The sequence below is a fragment of the Convolutriloba macropyga genome, chromosome 8 (genome assembly GCF_964194025.1).
Source record: "Convolutriloba macropyga chromosome 8, txConMacr16.3, whole genome shotgun sequence".
Taxonomy (NCBI): Eukaryota; Metazoa; Xenacoelomorpha; order Acoela; family Convolutidae; genus Convolutriloba; species Convolutriloba macropyga.
Genome location: NC_134475.1, coordinates 45,783,753 through 45,801,160, shown reverse-complemented (window position 1 = coordinate 45,801,160; position 17,408 = coordinate 45,783,753). Strand labels below are relative to the sequence as shown.

At 38.7% G+C, this 17,408-nt stretch overlaps 1 protein-coding gene across 4 annotated transcripts in view; it reads right to left on the bottom strand.

Moving 5' to 3' along the window:
* Positions 1-846: 846 nt before the first annotated feature.
* Positions 847-17,408, bottom strand: part of LOC142344757 (uncharacterized) — a 147,268-nt gene continuing 130,706 nt past the window's right edge. For all 4 annotated transcript variants that reach the window (XM_075396657.1, XM_075396656.1, XM_075396658.1 and 1 more), the window contains 2 exons: positions 16,834-17,053; positions 847-1,425 (listed from right to left, as the gene is read on the bottom strand). In XM_075396657.1, the coding sequence (XP_075252772.1) occupies positions 1,219-1,425; positions 16,834-17,053 (427 nt within the window). In that variant the 3' untranslated portion in view covers positions 847-1,218. The remainder of the gene's footprint in view (positions 1,426-16,833; positions 17,054-17,408) is intronic.

Below are 17,408 nucleotides of genomic sequence, written 5' to 3'. Positions count from 1 at the left end.
TCAAAGTCAGCAAGTCATTCACTAAACGCAGAGCATGAAAAAAACTTCTCTCGATCAGAAAAAGTTAGTTCACACGGCAATTGTACTCATTTTCACTATTAGGTCAAAAAAATAGTTTCACTGGCTCATAAACTTGGATGATAATAAATTTGCGAAAAATTGAAAAAACAAATTAACTTTATCAAAAAAAATGGTAAAGCTGGAGTCACTAAAATATTGATCTTAGAAACTTTAAAATATTGATCTTTTTTACGACTCGAAGAGGAGTATTGGTTTTCTTAAGGTTTTTTCCTTACCTTAAGAAAACCAATAATCTTGATTTAAAATCACTGCATATTATACTTTAATTGCTACTTACCATATCTATCTTGTTCATAATTCTGATGCTTTATTTTCTTTATCCTTTGCATCTGATGCTTCAATTTTTGACTACTGTCAGAATTTATAAATACACATAGGAGTTGACTTGCTGCCCCCGAGTTGACCGACTACCCTTTTAGGGGAGGGGCTTTCTCTTAATTGACCACTTTTTAATAAAATTAGGTCAAAACGTCACCTGAACAAATACTACTTCCGGTAAGAAAAAACCTTAAGAAAACCAATACTCCTCTTCGAGTCGTAAAAAACCAAGAGCACCGCAATATAGCTCCGCTCAGCTTACAGCTTTGCAGCAATAAAAAGATGACAAACGAATAGTAACTATTGCAGCAAAAATTAGTCAGAATCAATCATTAATGCTTTCGATACACCTGTATTGCACATGCCAAAACAGCAAAAACAATTCAACCACCTATTTCTAATATCCTGAGCATTTGAAGAAGCCTTAGTCCTGTGCCACCAATAAGAGAGTACATAAGAATAAATTAGAATTGGATATATCTAAATCTTTGTCTTCATGACCAAGGTAATCTAGAGATAATTTTGAGACAAATAGCAGAATTAAACTTTTTCAGATCAAGATCGAGTACAAAAAGAGTAGCAACAAATCAGATAAAAGCAGTACCCAGGATCTGTTTTCTCTTCCCTCAGAAAAACTGGCTTTATCTAGCTTTAAGTGAGCAAAAATTTGAGAGATGAAATTTCAAAATTTCATTAGAGCTATATTACCGTTAACCACCGAAAGAGATTTGAGAAACAGATAAATACCCAGTGTTAACTAGTTTAATCACAGATCAGGCAAAAATCTATCATTTGATACTATTTTTTAGAGGACAGTTGTTATTCTACAGGATAAGCAGGAGGGGTAGCACTATGGGAGGGTGTGCTAGTGGTCGAAGCAGACAAAGAAACAGGAGGTAAGTGACTGTTGGTGAGGAGCTGGCTGCAATCGTTGCACACTCGAACTGGCGTAGGGTGGGCAGGCAGACTCGCTCTTCGGGAGGAACAGTCGTTGCAGAAGATCTTCCCACAGCATCTGCAGTGATGCTAAAAGAGTACGGGCAATGAAAAATCTGTTACACATAACCGACTAACGTCGGAAAAATTGCTCTCTAACAACTAGCGGCAGCGCAAATCTATTTCAGCCTGCATCAGTCGGCCTGACTAAAATCACTACGACGGCGGCTATTTAAAACTGACACCAATTTCGGCGCTTTAATTTGACTTTTAGTAGTAAACTGCCGCCAATTGAGTTCAGCTGCTTAAAATGTTAAAATGAGAGAAAAATTCAGATCGCTCAAAACTCAAAAAGTCAAGGGCGCAAAAGTCAAAACGGTCAAGCATCAAAAAGTCAAACATTTTGCATCAAAAGATCAACACTGGATCTATTCTGTTTCGGCCCCGTGTTTTTAATTCTAACCCTTACAAACTTGTGTTGTTATATAGATTACCTTCAGATTACCTTGGTAATCTAGTTATATAAAGCCATGCGTACAAGTTATGACCAATTAGATGGAAGGAGGACAGGAAACCATTCTGACTGAAACAACACAGTTGTATTGAAACTTGATTTTCCCCAAAAACATAGTCTGCAGATTAGCGGAAAAATTACGAAATAGACTTTCATGTCGTAGAATACAAATCGAGAAATAAGTAGCAAAAGTTATCGACGCCGTTTAAAAACCTATGTAAAAAAAGTTTCAATAACAAAATAATAAGTCTTAATAAAATTGATTCCATAGACCCCTTTCTATTGGGCGTCTTTATTATACATATGGGTATTTTTCACTTTAAAAGAATTCAATTTAAACTCAAGTTTTAAAGTGCAGAAGTAATTAAACATACCCGGCAGATTGCCGGAAAATAGCCGTCGTTGATTCCAATAAGCACGATTGGGATTGAACGAATAGAATATATTGAAAAAAAAAAAGATTTTTGTACAAAAAATTTTTTAAGTCCGATTTATTTTGATGGAATTTCGTAGTTGAACATACTTCTGTTTCTTAGAGAGAGGCTACAGGGGCTACTATCAACACCAATAAGCATTAGAGGTGGTAACTAAGACTTATAGGAACGACGTTCAAATAGCGGGCATCTAAAATTGGGCTTTATGGGTTTATCCCGTTTCTATTTCTGACTTCAATTTTTTATACCGACTCTGTTCATTTTGAATTGCTTTGCTTAGCAACTGATGTTCAAATTCACTTTTAGCAGAATGAGAGAAGAGAGAAACTAGCCTAGAGAAGTCAAAAAGATTTCACGCAAAATGTCGAAAAAGCGGCAAAATGGTAAAGCGAAAAAAAGTTTGACGAAGTAAAAAAAATACGAGCGCAATAATAGCCGGCTGAGAAGATGAGGGCGGCTATTAAAAACAGGTATAAAAAATCTAATTAAGCAAATAGCCTAACAGTTTTTGTTAGCGAGATTGAGAAATGAGGTAACGCGCGTAAATGTATTTAAAGAGAGGACGACGTTCTGACATCTTGACATTTAAGGCTTTGCTGTATAACCAAATGCAGAAATGAAAAAGTGTGTCAGACGTCGAAACATAAGCAACTAACGTCGGGCGAACGGCTCTCAAACAACCGGCGCGCGGTTGGCTTTGTCAGTAGCAAGCTACGATTTAGAAAGGCTAGCTTTTGATTAATTGAAGGGGTGTGAGGTGAGCGCAGCGTGCGGGGTGGGGAGATGGGCGGCAACAGAGGGGAGGGGGTGGGAGTTGTATGGAGGGAGTGGGGGGGAGGTGGAAGCAACGGCGAGGGGGTCTTTAGCTGAACGGGCTGCCTGAACGATGTGCAGAGGTAGGGATTGTCCTCTATGAACCGCCCTTCACGCCATAAGAATAAGTCTCAAAGACAGTTTCTGTGAATCGCAAGCTTGGAGACTAGTGAGCTGAAAACCTCTAAATGAACTTAAAGCCCTCTGGTCGTTACCTGTTTGTGCTGTTTTTGAGGTCAACGTGAAATGGGTCAGACAGAAAATTGGTAACGCAAAAAATCACGTCAAAAAGACCAACAGAACCAATATAATTGCTACAAACTTCGTTTGAGAGCAATAAAAAGTCAATTAGAAAGCGAGAAAAGTCATTTTTGAGAGTGAAGTAAACTCACTTGTCCGCAACTAGTCCAGTCAAAGTCATCAAAACACAAAACTACAAAAAAAAATCCAGCTACATCAAGTTGTCCAAACTCTTAAGAGCCGCCCTTAAAACCATGAATTAATGTTTCTGAAATAGTTTCAGTGAACCGAATACTTAAAGTCGAGCAACCCAAAAGTCTCTGAGAGAACTTAATGCCCTCCGGGCGCTACCTGTTTATCCTGTTTTGAAGGACAAAAAGTCAAATGTGTCAGAAGAAAAATTAAGAAGACTACAGGACTAAAATAGTTGCTACAAACTTTGTTTGAGAGCAATTACTTATATTTACAGGCAAGACAAAAAAATTTTATGGAAAGAAAGTATGTCATAAAAACAAACAATTACATTTCAACTGAAAACTTTAAATCGGTTAACTAGTGCTAACCCAATTTAACCTGTTATTTTAACAGATGAAGCGCTATAATCAGAAAGGAACAACAAACATAACCGACTAATATCGGGCGAATTGCTCTCAAACGACCAGCGAGTGGTTTGCTTCGTCAGTAGCTAACCACAGTTTAGTGAGGCTAGAAACTTCCAGATTTCGCAGTGAAAAGATCAAAATAATTTTTTGTCTCTGGAGTTATATCAAGTGACCCATCTGCAAGACTCCGTTGGCCAGTAATTACTGTTAAACTCAGAAAAGTACAAAAAAATTAAAACATTTTGAAAACAACCGCAATTTTAAAAATCTTGCTAAAATTCAAGAAATTAGAATCTTCAAAACCATTTCATTGTCTCAAGAGACTATCCAGTATCACTATTTCAAGCTCTAAATAGTTTCACTGGCTCATAAAGATGCATAATATTTGAAAATTTGAAGAAGCCTTAGTCCTGTGTCACCAATAAGAGAAGAGAGTACATTAGAATAAATTAGAATTGGATATATCTAAATCTTTGTCTTCATGACCAAGGTAATCTAGAGATAATTTTGAGACAAATACGTGATATTAAAATCTTTTAAATAAACATTCCATCACATCTAGAAAGTATGCAGTAACCTATTATCAAACCCTAGAGGAGGTTCCTCGGCTCTTGAGGCTGGAGAAACCTATAAAACGACAAACATTTTCAAAACTTAAAAAAAATGCAAGTTTTATCAAAAAATCGCTAAAATTTGTCATATTAAAAAAATTGAAAGCTAATCCATGAAGAATAAAATTTTTCCAAAAGTGAATAATGAAAATCAAATGTCAAAAAAATTGAAATACTGTACATTTTGTCAAAAAAATCCTAAAACTCGTGATGTTAAAATGCTGAAACCATTCCACTACCACTAGAAACTATGCAGTAACCTAGAGGAAGTTCCTTGACACATAGGGCAGAAAGAACTCAAAAATGGCAAACATTTTTAAAAAGCTTGAAAAAAGTTGGAAAATTAGTATAAAATTGCGTGTTTTTAGCGATCGGTTGTTCAAACGTAACGGAGAGGAGGGGGTGCACCAGGGGCTGATGGCGAGGCAGGTGGACGGGGGCAACAGTGGGGTGAGGGCAACAGCGCAGTGAGGGTGGGGCAATAGGGGGGTCAACAGTGCGGGTGTCTTCAATCTCTAAGAAACGCCCTTCACACAATAATTATAAGTCTCCAAAACAGTTTGAGCTGAAACAGAGCTGAAAAGCTCTAAGAGCACTTAATGCCCGCTGGGCGCTACCTGTTTATCCTGTTTTTGTGGACGAACAGTCAAAAGCGTCACACGAAAAATCGGTCAAGCAAAAAATTGCATTAAAAAAGACCAACAGGACTAATATAATAGCTACAAACTTTGTTTGAGAGCAATTAATTACATCTAACCTAAAATATTAACTAAGGCTTTGAAAACACGTATTGCACAAACTTCCAGGTGGAAGAGTGTGGACGGGGTTGAGTGGGGGAAAGGGCTGACTCAGATAACAGGTTAAATTGGGCCAAACTAAGATTAAGAGCCGTGAAATGATTTCGTCCAGTTTGGGTGAAACTTATACATAGGGACCAGTGAGCCGTGAGGCTGTAAAAAACTTAATACCCTGCGGGCTGCACAAGCTACATTCGTTAATGTGGACAACAAATACATAGCTGGCAGATTGCCAGAAAGTAGCCGCAATAACTTCTTAGATCTGCAGTCTCATATAAATAGAAAAAAGACAGACCAAAAAATTTCGTCTTTTCATTGAAGGCTGATACGTTATATTCTGATTAAAAGTCTGTATAAGTTTTCGCTGCCTCTATTAGCTGCTCTCAAATAACCTTCATTTAGGATAACAAGCATCCATTTGACCATATCGCTTAGAAATTAAGTAAATAAAAGTCAATTTCAAAGCGAGCAAGTCATTTTTTAGAATGAGGTAAGTCACGTCCGACCAAAAATTTAATCACGCGAATGAACAAAAAAACTCGCTCCAATAAGAGCGAAAAATGTCGTCACACACGCAATTCAGTTGAAATTGCATGAACGAATGAACAAAAAGCAGATTTGAAGTGGTTGTGACGTCATCTGGTCGTAACAAAAATCGCGAGGACGAAATAAAAAATCCAAGAGAAGGCCAATAATAGCCCCAGCTATCGCTCTGCGGTTATTTATAAGTGTCATTCTAAATATCAATTAAGAACCATAAACCATCACGGTGGGGAAATAAGTAGGACTACGAATAACTCTTTAGAAAGCCAAGGGGACCTGTTATAAATGAGACTACCTGATAAAACAAGATCAGCAAATAGTGGCTAAAATAACAAAATTCTTTGCAAAACTATTTCTTGGCGAAATTAATTCTTTGATATCAACAAGTATTAAAGTCATGAAACCTATTAGCAGTCTGTTCAGGGCTTCGACCAAATACTCTTTGGTTCGAAGCCCTGAACGGCCCCGAAGCCCACATTTTGCTCTTTTTATAACTCCACTGTGACTAAAATCACTACTCCAATTTGACATCTAACTGACAAAAAGTCGAAGAAGTCACTGTAAAAAAACATACCCGGCAGATTGCCGGCAATTAGCCGCCGTTGATTCCAATAAGCATGATTGGGATTGAAAAAATGGAAGATATTGGAAAACAAAGATTTTTGTACAAAAACATTTTTAAAGTCCGATTTATTTTGATGGCATTTCGTAGTTGAACATACTTCTGTTTCTTAGAGAGAGGCTACAGGGGCTACTATCAATAACAATCAGCATTAGAGAGAGGTAACTAATACTTATAGGACCGACGTTCAAATAGCGGGCATCTAAAATTGGGCTTTATGGGTTTATCCCGTTTCTATTTCTGACTTCAATTTTTTATACTGACTGTTCATTTTGAATTGCTTTGCTGAGCAACTGATGTTCAAAATCACTTTTAGCAGAATGAGAGAAGAGAGAAACTAGCCTAGAGAAGTCAAAAAGATTTCACGCAAAATGTTGAAAAGGCGGCAAAATGAGGTGAAGCGAAACATTTTTTTATTCGACGAAGTAAAAAAAATAGGAGCGCTATAATAGCCGGCTGAGAAGATGAGGGCGGCTATTAACAAGCATAAGAGATGGTAACTAAGACTTATAGGAACGACGTTCAAATAGCGGGCATCTAAAATTGGGCTTTATGGGTTTATCCCGTTTCTATTTCTGACTTCAATTTTTTATACCGACTCTGTTCATTTTGAATTGCTTTGCTGAGCAACTGATGTTCAAAATCACTTTCAGCAGAATGAGAGAAGAGAGAAACTAGCCTAGATAAGTCAAAAAGATTTCACGCAAAATGTTGAAAAAGCGGCAAAATGAGGTAAAGCGAAATATTTTTTTATTCGACGAAGTAAAAAAAACATAACAGGACAAGTCCTGATGTACAATTCAAAGAATTTTCATTGACTTAACAAACATCTAGACCTTGAACGGAAAATGAGAGATTTGGGAAAACGATTTCTAAAAAAATCAGATGAAAAAAACAGAAAATCAATGTCAAAATGCTGCTAGGGAGAACAAAAAACCACTAGTGAGATATGTAATTTTGATTCTAACAAAAAACTAGGTCCAGAATGAGCTGTAAATGGATTGGGAAAACTATTTAGAAAAAAATCCGATTCAAAAAATCGAAAAAACAGTAAAAATAAGAGTGAAATTGCCGCATGTGAACAAAAAACCACTACCGATATATTCTGGTTCTTTTCAATTTGAACTGCTTTGCTGAGCAACCGATGTTCAAAATCACTTTTAGCAGAATGAGAGAAGGCAGAAACTAGCCTAGAGAAGTCAAAAAGATTTCACGCAAAATGTTGAAAAAGCGGCAAAATGAGGTAAAGCGAAACATTTTTTGTTTGACGCAGTAAAAAAAATAGGAGCGCTATTAAAGCCGGATGAGAAGATGAGGGCGGCTATTAAAAACGAAACTAAGGCCAATAACAACCGGTTATCACAAATATTAAACATACCTGGTCGATTGTCGGAAAAAGACGCCATGATTACCATAACTCTGATTGGGATTGGAAAATTGATTTTTGTACAAAAACACTTTCGAAGGCCAAACTATTTTGATGTCATTTCGTAGTTAGACGTATTCGTGTCTTACAACACAATAAAATGCAAATAAGAACTGTCATGTTTCAGACAAAGCTATAAGAACACAAGAATAACAAAAACATCAAAATTAAGTATAATAAATATTATGTTACTAAGAAATAACACAACAAAGTGAAAAGTAATAACTGAAAACCTCAAAAACTTAACACTTTCTGCAAACAGGTCACAGTCATAGAAAGTGATAAGCAGCAAAAATATCCAAAAACAAGAAAATGAAAATTTTCACAAATATTTTACAACAAATTGTGTCAAAGTCTTAAGAAACATTATCCGCCCGTCCATGAGTTCAAGCAAAGAACAATAGTCATATTAAGAGCACGTACAATTCATATTAATAGCGTTCACGAGAAAAACAATGACGCGCGTAAAGAAAACTGGCGTTCACTGACGCGAAAAGGCCGAAAAAAGTGTAAATATAACCGACTAACGTCGGGCCAATTGCTCTCAAACGACCGGCTGCCTCTGTCAGAAGCTAGCCCCGTCTAACGAGGCTAGATTTATCTCACTTGAAGGGGCGTAAGGTGAGAGTATTGAGGGGGGTGTACCGGAAAGCTGAAGGAGGCAACGGTGCGAGGGGGGTCTGTGGCGGCAAGGAGGCCCTTACAGCCTGAACGATGTACAGGGGTGGGGTTCGGGCGGGATGATTGGTGAAGTGAGAACCTGAAGTGGGGTTTGGGGGTCAACCTCTAAGAACCGTCCTTGACACCATAAGTATAAGTCTCCAAAACACTTTTTGTGAATCGCATACATGGAGACCAGCGATCTAAGAGCCCCTGAGAGAACTAAATAACCAATAAGCGCTACCTATTTATCTTGTTTTTGAGAACGAAAAGTCAAATTGGTCAGAAAAAAATCGGTCAAGCAAAAAATGGTCAGGCATTAAAAAGACCGACAAGACTAAAATAATTGTACAAACTTTAATTGAGAGAAATTAAACACATCTGAAAAAAGACAGCACACCAATACAATTCAAAAAAGGAGGATTGCAAAAAAATTCGGGCCACTATATTATTTCGGACCGCTATATTGGCCGGCTAAAATGAAGGCGGCTGATAAAAAAAAACTGAAAAAAGACTACAATCGGATTTGTAAAACCGGTTAGAAAGAAAACTCGACAAAAAACTCACAAACGACTAGCGAGCGGTTAGATTCGTCATCAGCTAGGGAAGCTAGCTTTAGGCTTTAACTTAATTGAAGGTTCATGGGTTGAGAGCAGTGATGTGTGTAAGTTTTAGAGGGGGAAGCAGGGGTCGAGCGCACTGGTTTACACGAGCAACAAAGTGCAGGTGTGAAGATTGGGGAGGGTTGGGATGCTGACGTGGCGGAGGGGGTGGTAATGAAGTAGAGGGAATGAAAAATGACTTTTGTAGCTAAACGTTGAAGCAAATTAATTGACCAAAAATTACGCGAAACTACAAGGCAAATAAGAATTGTCAATTTCAGACTAAGCCATAAGACCACAAGAATAACAAAAACATCGAAATTAAGTGATAGACAGCAAAAATTAAAACCGGTTCTAGCAAAACTGACTAACGCCGGAAGAATTGCTCTCAAACGAATAGTGAGAGCTGCAATTTATTGCAGCCTGCTTCAGCCGGTAAGAGGGACAGAGCAACTAAATTCAAATATGGGCTTCATATGTCATACGAAGCAAGTAAAAATTAAAGTGAAAAAATGACATCAATTTTGGCACACTTTTCAATTGACTTTTAGTAGTGAACTGCCGCCACTTGAGTTCAGCTATTGACACTTGTGAATGAGCGAGAAACTTAGATCACGCAAAAAATCAAGGGCGCAAAAGTCAAAGACAAAATGGTCAAGCAAAAATTTTGCATGAAAAAAGATGCACACGTTTACAATAATTACTTCAAACTTCGTTCCAGAGCAAATGAAATAGATCAGACTTGTCATCAATGAGACTAAGAAATAACACAACAAAGTGAAAAGTAATAACTCAAAACCTCAAAAACTTAACACTTTCTGCAAACAGGTCACAGTCATAGAAAGTGATAAGCAGCAAAAATATCCAAAAACAAGCAAAAATAAAAATTTTCACAAATATTTTACAACAAATTGTGTCAAAGTCTTAAGAAACATTATCCGCCCGTCCATGAGTTCAAGCAATGAACAATAGTCACATTAAGAGCACGTACGATTCATATTAATAGCGCTCAAGAGAAAAACATTGCCGCGCGTAGAGAAAACTGGCGTTCAAAAAATTCTCACCAAAATCACGTTTTAAACATACTCATCTTTTTGCTCCCTTTATCTGTCCAGCGTGGTTAAAAATCAACACTCTAATTTGACTTCTAACTGACGTGAAAGAGCCGAAAAAAGTGTAAATATAACCGACTAACGTCGGGCCAATTGCTCTCAAACGACCGGCTGCCTTTGTCAGAAGCTAGCCCCGTCTAACGAGGCTAGACTTATCTCACTTGAAGTGCCGTAAGGTGAGAGTATTGAGGGGGGTGTACCGGAAAGCTGAAGGAGGCAACGGTGCGGTCTTTGGCTCCAAGGAGGTCCTTACAGCCTGAACGATGTTGTGCAGGGGTGGGGATTGGTGGAGGGGGGGTTTGGGGGGGGGGGTTTGGTGAAGTGAGGACCTGAAGTGGCGGGGGGGGGGGTCAACCACTAAGAACCGTCCTTGACACCATAAGTATAAGTCTCCAAAACACTTTCTGTGAATCGCATACATGGAGACCAGCGATCTAAGAGCCCCTGAGAGAACTAAATAACCAATAAGCGCTACCTGTTTATCTTGTTTTTGAGGACCAAAAGTCAAGCTGGTCAGATGAAAAATCTGTCGAGCAAAATTTGGCATTAAAAAGACCGACAAGACTAAAATAATTGCTACAAACTTTATTTGAGAGCAATTAAACACATCTGAAAAAAGACGGCACACCAACACAATTCAAATAAGGTGGATTGCAAAAAAGTTCGGACAACTATAATATTTCGGACCGCTATATTAGCCGGTTAAAATGAAGGCGGCTAGTTAAAAAACTGAAAAAAAACTACAATCGTATTTGTAAAACCGATTAGAAAGAAAACTCGACAAAAAACTCATAAACGACTAGCGAGGGGTTGGATTCGTCATCAGCTAGGGAAGCTCGCTTTAGGCTTTAACTTAATTAAAGGTGCAGGGGTTGATAGCAGTGGTGTGTGTGTGTTTTGAAGGGGGAAGGGTGGGAGGGTGGGGGAGGGGGGGTCGAGCGCACCGGTTTACAGGAGCAACAAAGTGCAGGTGTGAAGATTGGAGGAGGGTTGGGATGCTGACGTGGTGGAGGGTGTGGTAATGAAGTAGAGGGAACGAAAAATGACTTTTGCACCGAAATCGTTTTCAGTGTAAACAATATTTTATGTCATTTCAAGGTTAGACATACTCCTGTCTCATAATAAGGGTATACATGGCCAGCATAAATGCCCATAAGCCCATCCATGCCCGAGAGAGAAACTAACAAAAAAAATGGCTTAAGAGCAGAATATATTTCAGAGTCAGTGCCCTCTAAGCAAGAGAACTTGAAAATGCCAAAATGCTTAACCACAGCACATGAAAGACTTAGAGTCATAAAATACCTTTTAGCTATTCTAATAGCTAAGAAAGAGAAAAGTACAAATGAAGGCCAGATTCACAAATTCACTTAAACGTTTCGAAAATAAACGTTATCTCAGGTCAATGAAAACGTTAGCCAAAAGTTGAAATTAATCGACCAAAAATTACGCCACACTCCAAGGCAAATAAGAACTGTCAATTTCAGACTAAGCCATAAGACCACAAGAATAACAAAAACATCGAAATTAAGTGATAGACAGCAAAAATTAATACCGGTTCTAGCAAAACTGATTAACGCCGGAAGAATTGCTCTCAAACGAATAGTGAGAGCTACAACCTATTGCAGCCTGCTTCAGCCGGTAAGAGGGACAGAGCAACTAAATTCACATATGGGCTTCATATGACGTCATACAAAGCAAGTAAAAATTAAAATGGAAAAATGACATCAAATTTTGCACTTTTCAAAAATCAAGGGCGCAAAAGTCAAAGACAAAATGGTCAAGCGAAAGTATTACATGAAAAAAGATGCACACGTTTACAAAAATTACTTCAAACTTCGTTCCAGAGCAAATGAAACAGATCAGACTTGTCATCAATGAGACTAAGAAATAACACAACAAAGTGAAAAGTAATAACTCAAAACCTCAAAAACTTAACACTTTCTGCAAACAGGTCACAGTCATAAAGTGATAAGCAGCAAAAATATCCAAAAACGAAATAAAAATTTTCACAAATATTTTACAACAAAATGTGTCAAAGTCTTAAGAAACATTATCCGCCCGTCCATGAGTTCAAGCAAGGAACAATAGTCACATTAAGAGCACGTACGATTCATATTAAAAGCGCTCAAGAGAAAAACATTGCCGCGCGTAAAGAAAACTGGCGTTCAAAAAAACTTAAAATTCTCAGCAAAATCACTTTTTAAACATACTCATTTTTTGCTCCCTTTATCTGTACAGCGTAATTAAAAATCAACACTCTAATTTGACTTCTAACTGACGTGAAAAGGCCGAAAAAGTGTAAATATAACCAACTAACGTCGGGCCAATTGCTCTCAAACGACCGGCCGCCTTTGTCAGAAGCTAACCCCGTCTAACGAGGCTAGATTTATCTCACTTGAAGTGGCGTAAGGTGAGAGCATTGAGGGGGTGTACCGGAAAGCTGAAGGAGGCAACGGTGCGAGTAGGTCTTTGGCTGCAAGGAGGTCCCTACAGCCTGAACGATGTTGTGTAGGGGTGGGGATTGGGGGGGGGGGGGTTGGGGGGGGGGTTGGTTTGGTGCAGTGAGGACCTGAAGTGGGGGGGGGGTCAACCACTAAGAACCGTCCTTGAAACCATAAGTATAAGTCTCCAAAACACTTTTTGTGAATCGCATACATGGAGACCAGCGATCTAAGAGCCCCTGAGAGAACTAAATAACCAAAAAGCGCTACCTGTTTAACTTGTTTTTGAGGACGAAAAGTCAAGCTGGTCAGACGAAAAATCGGTCGAGCAAAATTTGGCATTAAAAAGACCGACAAGACTAAAATAATTGCTACAAACTTTATTTGAGAGCAATTAAACACATCTGAAAAAAGACGGCACACCAATACAATTCAAATAAGGTGGATTGAAAAAAAGTTCGGGCCACTATAATATTTCGGACCGCTATATTAGCCGGTTAAAATGAAGGAGGCTAGTTAAAAAACTGAAAAAAAAGACTACAATCGGATTTGTAAAACCGGTTAGAAAGAAAACTCGACAAAAACTCAAAAACGACTAGCGAGTGGTTGGATTCGTCATCAGCTAGGGGAGCTAGCTTTAGGCTTTAATTTAATCAAAGGTGCATGGGTTGATAGCAGTGGTGTGTGTGTGTTTTGAAGGGGGAAGGGTGGGGGGGGGGTCGAGCGCACTGGTTTACAGGAGCAACAAAGTGCAGGTGTGAAGATTGGAGGAAGGTTGGGATGCTGACGTGGTGGAGGGTGTGGTAATGAAGTAGAGGGAACGAAAAATGACTTTTGCACCGAAATCGTTTTCAGTGTAAACAATATTATCTCATTTCAAGGTTAGACATACTCCTGTCTCATAATAAGGGCATACAGTGGCCAGCATAAATGCCCATAAGCCCATCCATGCCCGAGAGAGCAACTAACAAAAAAAATGGCTTAAGAGCAGAATATATTTCAGAGTCAGTGCCCTCTAAGCAAGAGAACTTGAAAATGCCAAAATGCTTAACCACAGCACATGAAAGACTTAGAGTCATAAAATACCTTTTAGCTATTCTAATAGCTAAGAAAGAGGAAAGTACAAATGAAGGCCAGATTCACAAATTCACTTAAGCGTTTCGAAAATAAACGTTTTCTCAGGTCACTGAAAACGTTAGCCAAAAGTTGAAGCAAATTAATTGACCAAAAATTACGCCACACTACAAGGCAAATAAGAACTGTCAATTTCAGACTAAGCCATAAGACCACAAGAATAACAAAAATTATTACCGGTTCTAGCAAAACTGATTAACGCCGGAAGAATTGCTCTCAAGCGAATTGTGAGAGCTACAATCTATTGCAGCCTGCTTCAGCCGGTAAGAGGGACAGAGCAACTAAATTCACATATGGGCTTCATATGACGTCATAAAAAGCAAGTAAAAATTAAAATGGAAAAATGACATCAAATTTTGCACACCTTTCAATTGACTTTTAGTAGTGAACTGCCGCCACTTGAGTTCAGCTATTGACACTTGTGAAGAAGCGAGAAACTTAGATCACGCAAAAAATCAGGGGCGCAAAAGTCAAAGACAAAATAGTCAAGCAAAAATATTGCATGAAAAAAGATGCACAAGTTTACAATAATTACTTCAAACTTCGTTCCAGAGCAAATAAAACAGGTCAGACTTGTCATCAATTAGACCAAGAAATAACACAACAAAGTGAAAAATAATAACTCAAAACTTCAAAAACTTGATAACACTTTCTGCAAACAGGTCACAGTCATAGAAAGTGATAAGCAGCAAAAATATCCGAAAACAAAATAAAAATTTTCACAAATATTTTACAACAAATTGTGTCAAAGTCTTAAGAAGCATTATCGGCCCGTCCATGAAATCAAGCAATGAACAATAGTCGCATTAAGAGCACGTACGATTCATGTTAATAGCGCTCAAGAGAAAAACATTGCCGCGCGTAAAGAAAACTGGCGTTCAAAAAAACTTAAAATTCTCACCAAAATCACTTTTTAAACATACTCATCTTTTTGCTCCCTTTATCTCTCCAGCATGGTTAAAAATCAACACTCTAATTTGACTTCTAACTGACGTGAAAAGGCCGAAAAAAGTGTAAATATAACCGACTAACGTCGGGCCAATTGCTCTCAAACGACCGGCTGCCTTTGTCAGCAGATAGCCCCGTCTAACGAGGCTAGATTTATCTCACTTGAAGGGGCGTAAGGTGGGAGCATTGAGGGGGAGGGTGCTACGGAAAGCTGAAAGGGGCAACGGTGCGAGGGGGGTCTTTGGCTGCAAGGAGGCCCTTACAGCCTGAACGATGTACAGAGGTGGGGTGGGGGGGCTGATTTGGTGAAGTGAGGACCTGAAGTGGGGGGAGGGGGGGGGGGCTGGGGGGGGGGGGGAGTCAACCTTTAAGAACTGTCCTTGACACCATAAGTATAAGTCTCCAAAACACTTTCTGTGAATCGCATATTTGGAGGCCAGCGAGCTAAGAGTCTTTAAGAGAACTAAATAACCGATAAGCGCTACCTGTTTAACTTGTTTTTGAGGACGAAAAGTCAAGCTGGTCAGACGAAAAATCGGTCGAGCAAAATTTGGCATTAAAAAGACTGACAAGACTAAAAATAATTGCCACAAACTTTATTTGAGAGCAATTAAACACATTTGAAAAAAGAGAGCATACCAATACAATTCAAATAAGTTGGATTGTAAAAAAGCTCGGGTCACTATATTATTTCGGACCGTTATATTAGCCGGCTATAATGATGGCGGCTAGTTAAAAAACTGAAAAAAGACTACAATCGGATTTGTAAAACCCGTTAGAAAGAAAACTCGACAAAAAACTCACAAACGACTAGCGAGCTGTTGGATCGTCATCAGCTAGGGAAGCTAGCTTTAGGCTTTAACTTAATTGAAGGTGCATGGGTTGAGCGCGGTGTTGTGTGTGTTTTGAAGAGGGAAGGGTGGGAGGAGCGCGCTGGTTTACAGGAGCAACAAAATGCAGGTGTGAGAATTGGGATGCTGACGTGGTGGAGGGGGTGGTACTGAAATAGAGGGTATGAAAATTGACTTTTGTACAAAAATCGTTAAAAGTCTAAACAATATTTTATCTCATTTCACAGTTATACATAATCCTGTCTCATAACAAGGGGATACAGTGGCCAGTGTAAATTCCCATAAACGTTAGAGGGTTACTAAGTACAATAAGTAGAATTAGCGGGCATCTAAAATTGGGCGTAATGGGTATGTATCGTTTCTATTTTGATTTCGTTTTTCTGCTTGATTCTAGATTGTTTTACCGAGCACGTAAAATGCTGTGTAAAAGCACTTTGAATAGAATGAGAGAAAAGCGAAACTCGTCTAGAGAAGTCAATCATTACCGACCGGGGGGGGGGGCTGGGAGGGAGTGAGTTTCGGCGAATCATATACTTAGTCTAGTTAGCCGTAAGTCTCTAGGGGAACTTATTGCTCTCCGGGCTTTACCTCTTAATCTTGTTTTTCGTTTTTGAGGACAAAAAGTAAAATGGTCAGCTGGTAGAGCAAAAAATGCATTAAAAGCCAGCATAACTATTATAAGTGCCACAAATTTCCTTTGAGAGAAATTAAAGAGATGTAACACGCAAAATGTTGAACAATCTGCGAACTTAAGTTAAAGCCAAACAAATTTCTGTGATTGACGAAGTAGAAAAACAGATGCGCTATAATGGCCGGCTGAGAAGATGAGGGTGACTATTAACCAATGTCCAAGAGATAGCCAAGACTTCCCCAATTGCAGTTGCAATCCAATTTCGATTGCGTCCAGGTTAACATCAAAGCGTACGTCAAGGTTTACATCAGAGGTTACGACAATTAACACTCCTTTTGAAGCGCATCTGTCAACTCTACGCAAATAACCAACTGTTTTCAGTCGAGGATTTATTTTACACATCGGTTTTTATATATTAATATATCCATGCCACAATTTTCAGCCAATCAGAACTTCTCGTTACAAGATTCTGGCTTTCTATGCATCCATATTGAAGTAACTGTTCAGTAATGGTAACCTTTCTGACAGTTGCAGAGAACTCTTTGTCGCAACTGAGACAGTTGTCAACATGGTCATCTGGCAGCCAATTCCTCTCCAGCCAGCGACTCTTCTCCACTTGCAGACTCTGTTGTTCCCTCCCAAGTTCAAACATTACCCTCTGTGCACCCTCCAGGTTGGACCTGATCTCCACGTAGTGGCTCTTCAGCTTGTTGAATTCCTGGTTCTTCGCATCCAGCCTGCAAAAAAACACATCCAGATCAATTGTTAATACCACGCCAGGCTTAAAAGAACCATAATTTTTTATCCATAACACGATTAATAGACATAACACGCGCCTGCCAATTAAATTTTTATATGCAATACCAAGCAATAAAACCAAGCAAACAATTTTTTTAATTATGACTAGATGATGGTAATTCATTGAAAAGATTCCATCCAATGTACACTTCATAGACATCAATGCATCTTTTCGAAGAACTGTTGTTGAGATACTTGAATCGTAGTTGTCCAGAAATTGATCCACGCAAACAAATGCAAGTGGACTAAACACGGACTAAAAAATTGGAAAGCAACGAGCCTTCTCTCCCAAGT